Source organism: Bos indicus, chromosome 23 (assembly GCF_029378745.1).
Source record: "Bos indicus isolate NIAB-ARS_2022 breed Sahiwal x Tharparkar chromosome 23, NIAB-ARS_B.indTharparkar_mat_pri_1.0, whole genome shotgun sequence".
In the NCBI taxonomy this organism is placed as follows: domain Eukaryota; kingdom Metazoa; phylum Chordata; class Mammalia; order Artiodactyla; family Bovidae; genus Bos; species Bos indicus.
The window spans coordinates 35333809-35347964 of NC_091782.1; the positions used below are offsets into that span (position 1 = coordinate 35333809).

General features: G+C 38.9%; 1 protein-coding gene across 2 annotated transcripts in view; it reads right to left on the minus strand.

Annotated features, from left to right (window-relative positions):
• Nucleotides 1-14156, minus strand: part of MRS2 (magnesium transporter MRS2) — a 38716-nt gene that overhangs the window by 15189 nt on the left and 9371 nt on the right. For both annotated transcript variants that reach the window (XM_070778319.1, XM_019986011.2), the window contains exons 4-7: nucleotides 14033-14145; nucleotides 12188-12361; nucleotides 9172-9302; nucleotides 8010-8126 (exon numbers count right to left, since the gene is read on the minus strand). In XM_070778319.1, the coding sequence (XP_070634420.1) occupies nucleotides 8010-8126; nucleotides 9172-9302; nucleotides 12188-12361; nucleotides 14033-14145 (535 nt within the window). The remainder of the gene's footprint in view (nucleotides 1-8009; nucleotides 8127-9171; nucleotides 9303-12187; nucleotides 12362-14032; nucleotides 14146-14156) is intronic.

The window sequence follows — 14156 nt, forward strand, 5'->3', positions numbered from 1 at the left end:
GCACTTTAAAGGCAGAAAGTGAAGAGGAACTAAAGAGTCTCTCGATGAAAGTGAAACAGGAGAGTGAAAAAGTTGGTTTACAACTCAATGTTCAAAAAACAAAGATCACGGCATTCGGTCTCATCACTTCATAACAAACAGATGAGAAAATGGAAACAGTGACAGATTTTCTTTTCCTGGGTTCCACAATCACTGTGGATGGTGACTGCAGTCTGAAATTAAAAGACGTTTGCTCCTTGGAGGAAAAGCTATGACAAACCTAGACAATGTATTAAAAAGTAGAAACATCACTTTACTGACAAAACTCTGAATAGTCAAAGCTATAGTTTCTCCAGTAGTCATGTGTGGATGTGAGAGTTGGACCATAAAGAAGGGGGAGTGCTAAAGAATTGACACTTTTGAAATGTGGTCTTGGAGAAGACTCTTGAGAGTCCCTTGGACTGCAAGGAGATCAAACCAATTGTAAATGAAATCAACCCTGAATATTCATTGGAAGGACTGATACTGAAGCTGAAGCTCCAATCCTCTGGCCACCTGATGCGAAGACCTGATTCACTGGAAAAGACCCTGATGCTGGGAAAGATTGAGGGCAAAAGGAGAAGGGGTGACAGAGAGTGGGATGGTTGGATGGCATCACCAACTGGATGGACATGGGTTTGAGTGAACTCAGGCAGATAGTGAAGGACAGGGAAGCCTGGCATGCTGCAGTTCATGGGGTGACAACAGAGTCAGACACAACTTGGTGAGTGAACAACAACAGTAATTCAGGTATCACACACAAAAAAGTAGCCTCTGCCTTTTCTATTATTGTGATTGAGGCCAGTCTGAGTGGCTTTGCTAACTGATCCTAAACATGGCACAGATAAGTTAAGGACACGAGTTTATCCCTACACAGGCTTTACTGTATTCCACATCCCTGAACCCAGGGACACTCATGCAAATACACACACTACCATTTACAGGAAAATCCAGACATGTGAATGCTGACAAATTAGTGCAAAGTCCAGATCACTATCAGGTAAAACACAACCAAAAAGTAAAAACAAACATAATGAGCATGTCCTTTCCAAGGTAAATGTAAAGTATCACTTCCATAGAGGAAGAAAACTGGTTCTGAAAAATATAAATACAGTCAAAACAGCTCAAGACAGCAGAGGAGCGGTATGTGGCTCTCACGTTCTCCCACAAATACATCAAGATACATCCACCTGGGACAATTCTCGCGGAACATCTACTGAACACCGCAGATCTCAGACTTCCAAAACGGTAAGAAAACCTTCACATAACTGGGTAGGACAAAAGAAAAAGGGAAAAAGATAAAGAGAAGGGAACTGGATGGGACTGCTCCTGGGAGGGAACAGTGAAAAAGAAAAGGTTTTCATCCCTGGGGAAGGCACCTCACTGGTGGAGAGATCAGCTGGGATGGGGGAGAGGCAGGTGGGGAGCCTTGGAAGAGAGCGCAGCAACAGGTTTGTGGAGGGCAAAGTGGAAAGACCCGCATAGTTGGTTGGTGTGGGTGCTTGGCACTCCCCAGACTCAGATGTTCCTTCGATGGGACAAGTGGAGGCTGGGTGTTGAGGCTCAGGTGTCATCATGAAAATTACCCAATCAAAGCAGTAGACAGAAAGCCAGAGTGGAAAAAAAAAAAAAAGCAATATAAGAGACCAATGGGATAACAGAATAAAGTGTGCCAATCTACACATAAACGTGATTCCAGAAGGAGAAAAGGGGATTAAATATGTATTTGATGAAACTGTAGCTGGAAAAATGTGATGAAATTATAGCTGAAAACTATCCAAACCTAAAGAAGGAATCAGACATCCAGATACAGAAAGCACAGAGGGTTCCAAACAAGAAACAAATCCACACCAAGACATATTATAAAAACAGCAGAAGTTAGAGAGGATTCTAAAGGTAGCAAGAGAAAGAGAGTTAATTACAAGGGAACTGCCAGAAGGCTATCAGTTGATTGCTCTACAGAAATGATGCAAGCCAGAAGGGAGTGGCAAACTACGTTCAAAGTTTAAAAAGGGAAAAATCTGCAACACGAAGTCCGCTACCCAGCAAGAATACCATTAAGGATGGGGAAATAAAGAATTTCTCAGATAAGCAAAAAATGAAGAATACAGCAATATGAAACCTATTTTAAAGAAATATTGAAAGGTCTTCTCTAAACAGAAAAGAAAGATACAGTAAAGAGGAACTCACAGTTGGAAAATAAATCACTTAAGTTAGCCAGTATAGAGGTCAAATAGGAAAAAAACCTATTTACGAAAGGAAGATAAACACAAGGAACAGTAAAAGGATAAACAAGACGTGATGTAAAAAAGGACGTCAAAATCATAAAATGTGGGGAAGGAGAGTACGAAAATGTGGATTCTTATTTTTTAGAATGTGTGTGAGCCTAATATGACTATCAGCCTAAAGCAAGCAGATATAGGAAACGGTTAACATACCTGAAAAACAGGGTACCCACAAATCAAAAACATACAATAGTTTAAAAAAAAAAACCAAAGAGAATACAAGGGTAAGAGAAAAGGAAATCATCAAACCACAAAAAGAAAACAGAGAAAGACAAAGGAACAAAAAGGAAACAGAATAGACTGGGAAAAAAGGTTTAAACTGGCAGTAAATATGTAAGTATCAATAACTACTTTGAATGTCAATGGACTGAACACTCAAATCAAAACAGAATGGCAAACTGGATAAACAAATAAGAGCCTACGATATGCTGCCTACAAGACAGCCACCTTAGGGCAAAGGACACACACAGATTCAGAGTGAGCGGAAGGAAAAACGTATTTCATGCAAATGGAAATGACAAGAAAACAGGAGTTACAATAATCTTACCAGACATATAGACATTAAAACAAAAGCCATAAAGGAAAAGAAGGAAAACATATAATGGTAAAAGGATCAATACAAGAAGAGGATTTTACACTTGTCAACATATATTGCCCCAAACACATAAAATACTAACAGCTAAAAAAGAAGAAACTGATAAGAAGACTTTATCACCCCATTCACATCAATGGGCAGATCCTCTAGACAGAAAAATCACTAAGGCAACAGAGATCCTAAATGATAAAACAGTTAAGACTTAACTGGTATTTTCAGGACATTATTTCCAAAACACCCAGAACACACACTCTTTTCAAGTGCACATGGAGCATTCTCTAGGGCTGACCACATACTAGGATACAAAACTAACCTCAACAACCGTAAGAGTAAAGAAATTATTTCAAGCATTTTTCCTCACAACAGGACGAAGCTAGAAATCAACAAAAGGAAAAGAAATCCATATGTTACTACCCAACAGGTCAATGAGGAAATCAAAAAGGAAATTACACACCTCCCTCAAAAAACAAGAAAAAAAATCTCAAATTAACAACCTAACATACCACCTAAAAGAATCAGAAAAAAACAAAAAACAAAACCTTAAGTCAGTAGGAGGGAAATAATAAAGATCAGGAAGGAAATAAAAGGAGATTAAAAAAAAATAGAAAAAACACCCCAACACCAGGCTTCCCTCATGGCTCAGTGGTAAAGAATCCAACTCCCACTGTAGGAGACACAACATGGGTTTGATCCTTGGTTTGGGAAGATCCCACATGCTTCAGAGCAACTAAACCCGCATGCCACAACTGTGCTCTAGAGCCCAGGAGCTGCAACTGCTGAAGTCCCGAGTGCCTGGGAGCCTGTGCTCCGAAATAGGAGAAGTCACTCCAATGAGAAGCCTGTGCACTGCTACTGGAGTAATCCCCACTTGCCAGAACCAGAGAAAGTCCATGCAACAATGAAGACCCAGCACAGCCCCAAATAAATAAAATTAAAAAAAAAAATTCAGTAAAATCAAGAACTGGGTCTTTGAAAGGATAAATAAAATTGACAAACCTCTGGCCAGTCTCACCAAGAAGAAAAAAGATAGAATCCAAATAAATTAGGAAATGAAAAAGGAGAAATTTCAACTGATACTGCAGAAATACAAAAAACCCTTCAGAGAATACTATGAACAATTGTATGCCAACAAATTTGACAACTTAGAAGAAATGGACAACTTTCTAGAAAGATATAGTCCACCAAAACTAAATCAAGGAGACAAGATAATCTGAACAGACTGATCACTAGAAGTGAAATAGAATCTGTAATTTAAAAAAACAAACAAAAACTCCCTACAAACAAAAGTACAGGACCAGGTGGCTTTACAGGTGAATTCTTCCAAACGTACAAAGAACTTCTTAAACTCATCCTTGTTAAACTATTCTAAGACTGGAGAGGGGGGATCACTCCCAAAGACATTCTATCTAGTAATAGGAAAGTGTGTTAGTCACTCAGTCGTGTCTGATTCTGTGACACCATGCTCTGTCCGTGGAATTCTCCAGGCAAGAATACCGGAGTGGATTGCCATGAAGCCACCATCAATCACCTGATAACAAAACTAAACAAATACCACCAAAACAGAAAACCATAGGGCAAATACCTTCAATGAATATAGATATAAAAATTCTCAACAAAATATTAGCAAACTGAATCCAACAACATATAAAAAAGATCATGTACCAAAACCAAGAGGGATTTATCACAAATTCACAAGGATGCTTCAACATATGCAAAATCAATCAATCAGTGCTCAGTCAGTTACAACCCCATGGACTGTAGCTTGCTAGGCTCCTCTGTCCATGGGAATTCGCGGGGCAAGAATACTGGAGTGGGCTGTCATACCTTTCAAGGGATTTTCTCAGCCCAGGAATCAAACTTGAGTCTCTTACATCTTCTGCATTGGCAGGTGGGTTCTTTACCACTAGTGCTACCTGGGAATCCCCAATGTAATACACCATGTAAATAAAAGTCAAAAACCATATGATCGTCTCAACAGATACAGAAAAAGCATCTGACAAAATTCAATCCATTCATAATAAAAACACAGTAAAAGCCACTTATGACAAACCCAAAGCCAATATAATATTCAACAGTGAAAAGCTGAAAGTCTTCCCACTATATCTGGAATAAGAAAACAAGGAGGCCCACCCTTACTACTTCTATTCAATGTAGTAATGGAAGTCCTAACCATGGCAAGAAAAGGTATTCAAATTGGAAAGAAGAGATAAAATTGTCATCATATGCAGAAGACATGAAAATGCATAGAAAACCTTAAGGACTGCAGGAAATAAACCTACTAGATCTATAAATGAATTTGGCAAAGTAGCAGAATATAAGATTAACATTTAGAAATCAGTTTTACACTAACGATGAAATACAGAAAAGGGAATGTTAAAATTAAAGAGGATTCAAAGAAATGGCAAGATATTCCATGCTCTTGGATTGAAAGAATATTGTTTAAATGGCAATACTACCCAAAGTAATATACAAATTTAATGAGATCCCTATCTAATTACCCATGACATTTTCACAGAATTAGAATAAATAATCCAAAAATTTATAGGGAACCATAAAAAGCCCAGAACTGCCAAAGCAATCCCGAGGAAACAGAAACAAAACAGGAGGCATAAACTCTCTCAGACCTCAGACAATACCAGGAAGCTACAGTAAAACAATGTGGTAACTGGTACAAAATGAAGACTAGGGATCAATGGAACAGAATAGAGAACCCAGAAACAAACCCACACACCTATCATCAATTAATCTTTGACAAAGGAGGCAAGAATATACAACGGGAAAAAGACAGTCTCTTCAGTAAGCAGTGCTGGGAAATTTGGACAGCTGCATGTAAGACAATGAAGTTAGAATACACCCTCACACCCTACACAAAAATAAACTCAAAATGGCTTAAAGACTTCAAACGCAAGACATGATATCATTAAACTATAAGACAGCAAAAGCAAAACATAACCTGACATTAATCATACCAGTATTTTTAGGTCAGTCTCCCAAGGCAACAGAAATATTGATAAAAAAGCGGTACCTAAGCAAACTTAGAAGCTTTGCACTGCAAAAGTGAAAGTGAAGTTGCTCAGTCGTGTCCGACTCTGTGACCCCACAGACTGTAGCCTACCAGGTTCCTTCTTCCATGGGATTCTCCAGGCAAGAGTACTGGAGTGGGTTGCCATTTCCTTCTCCAGGGGATCTTCCCACCCAGGGATTGAACCCGGGTCTCCCACATTCCAGGCAGACGCTTTAACCTCTGAGCCACCAAAGGAACAATTAAAAAAAAACAAAAAAAAAACCCAAAAGACAACCTACAGACTGGAAGAAAATATTTGCAAATGATGCAACTGACAAGGGCTTAATTTTCAAAATATACAAACAGCTCATACAACACAACAACAAAAACCCAAAACCACATAACCCAATCGAGAAATGGGCTGAAGACCTTAACAGACATTTCTCCAAAGACATGAAATGGCCAGTAGGCACATGAAAAGATGCTCAACATCACTAATTATTAGAGAAATACAAATCAAAACTATAATGAGGTACCACTTCACACTAGTCAGAACAGCCATCATCAGAAACTCTACAAATAGCAAAAGCTAGAGAGGGTGTGGAGAAAAGAGAATCCTCCTATTCTGTTAGTGGGGAAGTAAATTAGTGTGGCCACTATGGAAAACAGTATTCTATGGGGATTCCATAGAAAACTAAAATTAGTGTGGCCACTATGGAAAACAGTATTCTATGGGGATTCCATAGAAAACTAAAAATAAAATTACTGTATAATCCAGCAATCCTAGTCCAGGGCATATACCTGGACAAAGCTATAATTCAAAAAGCTATATGGACTCCAACGTAGCATATGCATAGTGTAGCAGCACTATTTACAACAGCCGAGACATTGCAACAACCTCAACGTCTGCGGACAGATGAATAAAGATGTGGTATGTGTGTACAATGGAATACTTCTCAGCCATAAAAAGAATGAACTAATGCCATTTTGGCAGCAACGTGGATACAACTAGAGATTATCATACTACGTGAAGTCAGAAAAACAAATACATGGTATCGTTTACACGTGGAATCTAAAGTGTGGCATAAATGAACCTATCCACAAAACAGACACAGAGAACAGGCTTGTGATTACCAAGGGGGAGGAGGCGACAGAGAGGGCTGGACCGGGAGTCTGTAGTGGATGCAAACTCTTACATATGGAATGGCTGACACCAGGCCCTACTGTACACAACAGGGAACTATAACCGATCTCCTGGGAGAAACCACAACGGAAGAGAATCTAAAAAAGGAATATACACAGGTGTGCAACTGAGTCACTCTGCTGTATAACACAAATTCGCACAAAACTGTAAACCAATTATACTTCAGTAAAAAAAAAAATTAATAGTTTTTTCCCCCTCTTTAGTTATACCCCAATCCTACCAAAGAGGATAAGCAGGAATGAAACACTCTGGTTCAAGTGTTTGAGTTTCTGCTACTATATCTATCTGTTAGAATATCAAGGGTTATAAAGCCCTTTTTATTTTGTGTCCCTATTAAGATATAGGTAACTAATCTCTCAATTAAAATACCTATACACACTACAGAAACTATGCACATTACAAAGGTGCCTGTATTATCTCTGATACTGATAGTCACAAAGAACAAAAACATTCGAAAAGGCAGCACTTAAACTTGCATATACACAAGCATACATGATTTTTAAGTTCATAAGAGATGAAAGGTCAGTAAGGTGAGTGTTTTTATATTAACCAGACTTACAGAATCTGTGCCAGTGTCTCACTTGCCTCCCTGCACTCCATCCACCCTTTTCCCCATCTCTCCTGCTGACCTCTCCAGCAGTTAGCTGTGTAGGTCACTCTGCTGGTCAGGCATTTGAAGATAAACGCAATGGCGTGTTTATCTTTATAGTTGTTGTACACAGAGCAAGCACTTAATAAGTCTTCATTAAATTCAGTTAGATGCAATACGGAAAAGGAAATAATGAAACTGGGGATGAAAAGTGCACCCTCTATTCCAGAAAAATGTTCTTCTTTATAAAAAGTTCTCTGAAGAAGACAACTGATTCTAAGGGAAAAACTAACAAAGCATCACTGTTCACTTACAAGACTTGTGGGTCACTCCACTTTGTCAGACAGAGGTCTTCCAGCAGCTCTTCTTCATCCAAGATCTCTAAGATGGACTCTTTGAAGATTTTAATATCTGTTTCTAACTCTGACAGGCTGTAAGAATAATTGTATAGAAATGATCAATAACATAAACCCGTAAAAAAATTTCCCTACAGGAGTAGTACCTTTCTAATGTCTTATCAAGCAGACTCCCTTATACATTCATGATAAACACTGACTTGTAAAAAATTTTTGGTATTTACTACGCAGTTTGAGAATCAATTCCCAATACAAGACTGTTAATATATTAAGTGATAAAATTAAACAACAATATAATTTTCAGCATATGTTCTTTATCTCAGAAACATACAACCACTGTGATGTAAGCTTTTGGGGCCAGAAATTTACTTTTATTCTTAATTATGGCAGTGATAATACAAGAAGAGACCATTTACTTTTATTTGATAAGAACATCCTAATATTTTTGGACAAAAAATTGACTCAGGAATTTTAACTGTTAACTCTTGAAGGGATTTTAGGGGGTACAAATCCTGAGGGACTGATCATTCAATCTGTAATACAAATTAATATATTAAATTCTGGAATGCATTATCATCAACAAACAAAAACCTCATGAACTTTGGAGGGAAAAAAAATACGATTTGAATATAGACCTGTCATTTAGTAGCTCTTAAAGTTTAGACAAGTTACTTAGACCTCTATTTTCTTATCTTCAAAATGAGGACCATGTCGATGACATGGTGACCTGTCACCTGACTGATGACAGGTTGAGATGAGATCACACATATAAAAGAGACAGATACAGCATTTCATTGAAAACAGCTTTTCAATAAACATTAGTTTGTGTTCCTCCTTTAGCTCAACTTCCCACCTAGGCTACTTTCCTACTTAAAAGTTATGAAAGACAGATTTTTAACAATAATGAAAACCAGATATGGCAATGAAGGCCTTGAGAGTAAGTTTCAAAGTAAATAATGTCATTACCATTTGCAAGACTAGTTGGTATTTTTAAGATAGTTAATAATTACACTAATTTTGGACCTGAATTTACGTTAAACATTTCACTCTTAAGACTACTGAAAGAGAAGTTTAAGACATCTGTGTCTAATTCCCAACTTGGTAAATCACCCATATTTACCTTTTGCCATTTTGTAGCAAGATGTGCAGTTTGCTTCTGTCTACGGAAGAATGTTTGGGATCCACTAAAGCGTCCAACGTCTCAAGGATCAGTGGTTGTAAAACGCTAAGTTTCCCCTGAAGGGTGTTGATCTAGATAACAACATGACCTTTCATAAGAATTAAAACAATCTTTTTAGAATACTCGGGGTCAGTGAATCCTCTGATTAAATACAGAAATCGAAAACAGCTAGGAAGGCTGGTAACATTTCAGAACATGGTTACTGTTGGAATGCCTATCCCAGATGATTAAAAAACTGGATCTCCTAGGTTAAAAGATAATCATGCATAATGTTGTTGCCAGGCTCCCATTTGGGTGACAGGAAATTAATTCCTGTAAGAGTCCTCCCCCTATAGACACTTAGTATGAAAGGAATGGAAGAGTGATTAAAAGAAAAGCTGCCATTCCCTGGTTAAAACGAACTTCACATCTGGTAAACAATACCTATGTTCTTTGTAACAGAATAGGATGTAGTTCAAAACTCCTATGAATAAAGTTCTTTTGGAAAAAATAAAAAAGCTCTTAAAAAACAAAACATATCTTAAACTCTAAAAAGTAAAGTTGAAAAGTCAAATGTATATTTATTACTCATGTTAATATAGGCACAGCAGGATTAATCAGCAGGTATGCACTGATACAGACATGTTTATGTGCATGCTAAGTCGCTTCAGTTGTGTTAGACTCTCGGCAACCCTACGGACCACAGCCCTCTGTCCATGGGATTTTCCAGGCAAGAATAGTGGAGTGGGTTGCCCTTCTCCATGATATAGAAATACTGTTAAAATATTAAAATACTTCCAATAACTGTTAGTACACAGCCTAACAGTAGCTGAATTAAGTAGTGAAATTAATTAATAGTGTAAATTCCAACACACTCTCCACCCCAGCATGGGCTCCTGAGAGCTGACTCAGTCTGCGTAGCTTCACCGCTGACCACTGTTCATGTACCTTCATTCCTTTCTTTCTATTATTTCCCTGCTTACTGAGTAGGCTTCAACTAGCCACCATCTCACTGGCTGATACTGCTGCTGCTGCTAAGTCACTTCAGTTGTGTCCGACTCTGTGTGACCCCACAGACGGCAGCCCACCAGGCTCCCCCATTCCTGGGATTCTCCAGGCAAGAACACTGGAGTGGGTTGCCATTTCCTTCTCCAATGCATGAAAGTGAAAAGTGAAAGTGAAGTTGCTCAGTCGTGTCTGACCCTCAGCGATCCCATGGACTGCAGCCTACCAGGCTCCTCCATCCATGGGATTTTCCAGGCAAGAGTACTGGAGTGGGATGCTATTGCCTTCTCCATGGCTGGTACTAGCCGGTACTATTGCCTCATTAACCCCAGTAAGGAATGGAGCCATCTCCTACTACCTCAATAGAGCAAGGCAGACAAAGAGAAGGGTGCCAGGTACCACCAACCCCCCACCCACCTCATGCCCCCTTTACTCTCCCCTCTTCTCTCCTCTTCTCCCACTCTGGTTAGGATGCTCATGGCACTGGCTCTTGCTTGTAGCCAGGTCCTGAACAGTACTATCCTGACTGATGGGGGAAGAATAGATGATGAAAGATTTGTCACAGCCAAGAAAGCAGTGACCATCCTTGTTTGGAGCTTGACAAGATCCCCAGACCCTCAGTGATTATCAATACAAGCGCTGTGAGAAGTGTACACAATTCCTACGTCAAACTAGGTCTCAAACAGAGGCATCATTTAGCTACCTCGACAAAGGATTGTACAAACAAATCAAAGAATGGCTGGTAAGTATCAGAATGATCTGATGAAATATTTGTATTATATTTATCATGTGTAGGGCTTCCCTGGTGGCTCAGACGGTAAAGCGTCTGCCCGCAATGCGGGAGACCCAGGTTCAATCCCTGAGTCGGGAAGATCCCCTGGAGAAGGAAATGGCAACCCACTCCAGTATTCTTGCCTAGAAAATTCCATGCATGGAGAAGCCTGGTGGGCTACAGTCCATTGGGTTACAAAGAGTTGGACAAGACTGAGTGACTTCACTTCACTTTATCATGTGTAAGCAGTTACCCAACACACAATTTAGTTAGAGAATAAAATGGCATACAGCTAAAACCTTTTGGTATGTTCATTTATATCATATTTAAGATAAGTATTTTGAATTAGTATCCTTGAACAGGATGTCAGGATAGACAACCAGAGATGTGTTTCACTCAATGTCATAACATGACCATTAAAGAGACTCTGTATGCTATACCTAGAGACTTTAGATCTATATGAGTCATAAAGTTTAAGAATTAAGTACTTTCCGCATATAAGACCCTGAGATGCTTCTATCTGGGGGGAGGGTGTGGTTACGGTAAGTGCCATTAAAACAATACCAGTGCTTCCCTGGTGGCTCAATCGTAAAGAATCCACCTGCCAATGCAGGAGACATGGGTTTGATCCCAGAGCTGGGAAGATCCTATATGCTGGGAGGCAACTCAGCCTGTGCACCACAACTGCTGAGCCTGTTCTCTAGAGCCCAGGAGTCATAACTACTGAGCCCAGGAGTCACAATTACTGATACTGAAGCCCTAGCACTCTGGAGCCTGTGCTCAGAAACAAGAGTCTTGTTTAGTGGCTAAGTCATGTCCGACTCTGCAATCCCATGGACTGTAGCCCACCAGACTCCTCTGTCCATAAGATTTCCTAGGAAAGAATACTGGAGTGGATAGCCATTTCCTTCTCCAGGGGATCTTCCCGACCCAGGTATTGAACCCCAGTCTCCTGCGTTGCAGGCAGATTCTTTACCATCTGAGCCACCAGGGAAACCCTGAGCAACAAGAGAAGCCATGGCAATTAGAAGCCTGTGCACCACAGCTAGAGAGAAGGCCCCGCTTGCTACAACTAGAGAAAAGCCCACACAGCAACAAAGACCCAGCACAGCCAAAAAAAGAAAAAACCAGAGTGTCTTCCTCCTCCATAGCACTGTAAAATCAGGAAACATTCAAGAAGCTAGACAAACACAGGCTTACCCGATATTGCAAGAGTGCTTCTATAGCTCTAAACTCAAAAGGTAAAGGGTATGTGACAAGTTGACCCTCTCCAGCCAACTGTGAAGGGAGTTCCCGGAAGAGCCACTGTTCCAAATTTAAATTACGATAATCTAGTATCAGAAGACACTCCGGAGTTATCACAGCTTTCAAATACTGTTTAAAAAAAAAAAATATATATATATATATACACACACACAGACACACACATATCTGTAGATAGATATATGTACACAGGCATATATGTAAGTTGTAGAGGAAAAGTAACAGTCATAAAATATTTAGGATTTAATACTCCATTAATTTTTAAAAACTATTTATTTGGCTGCACTGAGTCTTAGCTGCAGCACGTGGGACCTCGTTCCCTGACCAGGGATCGAACCCAGGCCCTGCATTGGGAGCAAGGAATCTTAGCCACTGGATCACCAGGGACGTGCCAATACTCTATTAATTTTGGACTAAGCCTAAATCAAATCACTGTTCATTTGGTTTTTCAAAAACAAATCAACAAAAACAAAAAACCAAGATTTTTTTTTTTAAAGAAAGGAAGCCTAAAATAAATGCAAGTCTTAATACCTAACTCACTCTCAACAGAACTAGAATTAAGCAAATTATGCATTTACTAGGATTTCCAAGGAAATCAAGAGAAATATAGAGAACAAAGCAAACAAGAGAAGGTCTTTTAAAAGTCAAGCGTTCAGCAGACTTTTAGAAAATATTAGTTTAACCATGATTGGTTTGGCTGAAGTGTGGAAGTTTCCTTTTTAAAATATCACCAAAACATACTAGGCTAATTTGAAATCATAAAGATAAAATGTAGCCTTAGTGCTCTAATTTAGAACACTATGAAGTTAAAAATTTATTCTGAAGAGAAAGGCTAACATATTCTGTTTGGGTCACTTTACATGCAGATGTTTTTCAGTAGTAAATACCACACAAATACATGATCTGCGGTGGCTGAATCTGAGGACAGCAGGGATGGAGGAACTCTAACGTATACATGTATTTTTTACTGCTTGGACGTTCGGTGCCCCCACCCCCATGAGGCTCAAAGGTCAACTGTAATATGAACATTTTTATTCAGAAAAGTTGAAAAATTATACAGTGAATACCTATGCACATACCAATTAGATGCTATAATTAACGTTCTTCTATAATCCATGTAAAATGAGTTCTACTCTTAACATGTTATATTATAAAATAGTTTGCTTTACCACATACTTCTCTATTAAAGAGGCACTTTTTAAAAAGTTTTGAAAGATGCTAGTTATAAACTTTAGGGACTTTCCTGGTGGTCCAGTGGCTAAGATTCTGTGCTCCCAATGCAGGGGGCCCCCAGTTCAATCCCGGGTCAGGAAACTAGATCCCACATGCAGCAACTAACATCCAGCAGTCAAATAAACAAATATTTAAAAAACAAAAGATGATAAAATATAAAGGCTACTTCTAGGCTATTTCGAAAACCAGAATATATTCTTAGTAGCTGAAGTTACAATGCAATTACATATATACTGTATATGACTGAAAAAGTCTGGTATAAATCAAGAATCTTTCTCTTATTTCAGAAACTAGAGACTAAATTCAAACAGTGAGAAAGGAGACCGCAGTCAGACCTTTTCCATTATTAACAGAGCAGGGCTACACCTGCTGAGCACAGGTATACAATTCACGTAAAAGGAGTTCTACTCCTAACACCACGTTATACTACACAATAGTTTCACACATCTATTTTTTTATTACAAATTACTTTTAAACTACTGATCAAGATAGTGAGGAAGGAACTTTAAGATTGCAGGGGAGAAATACAAATGAAATAAAATCCTTTACCTCCATTCGCATGATAATCCTATTGTTTCTGGTTGTGATGCTCATTAAATGCTGAAACCTCAAATCTCTGGCTTGAAGACCTAATTCTTGATATAAGTCAGTTTTCTTCCTTTCTAAAAAAGAA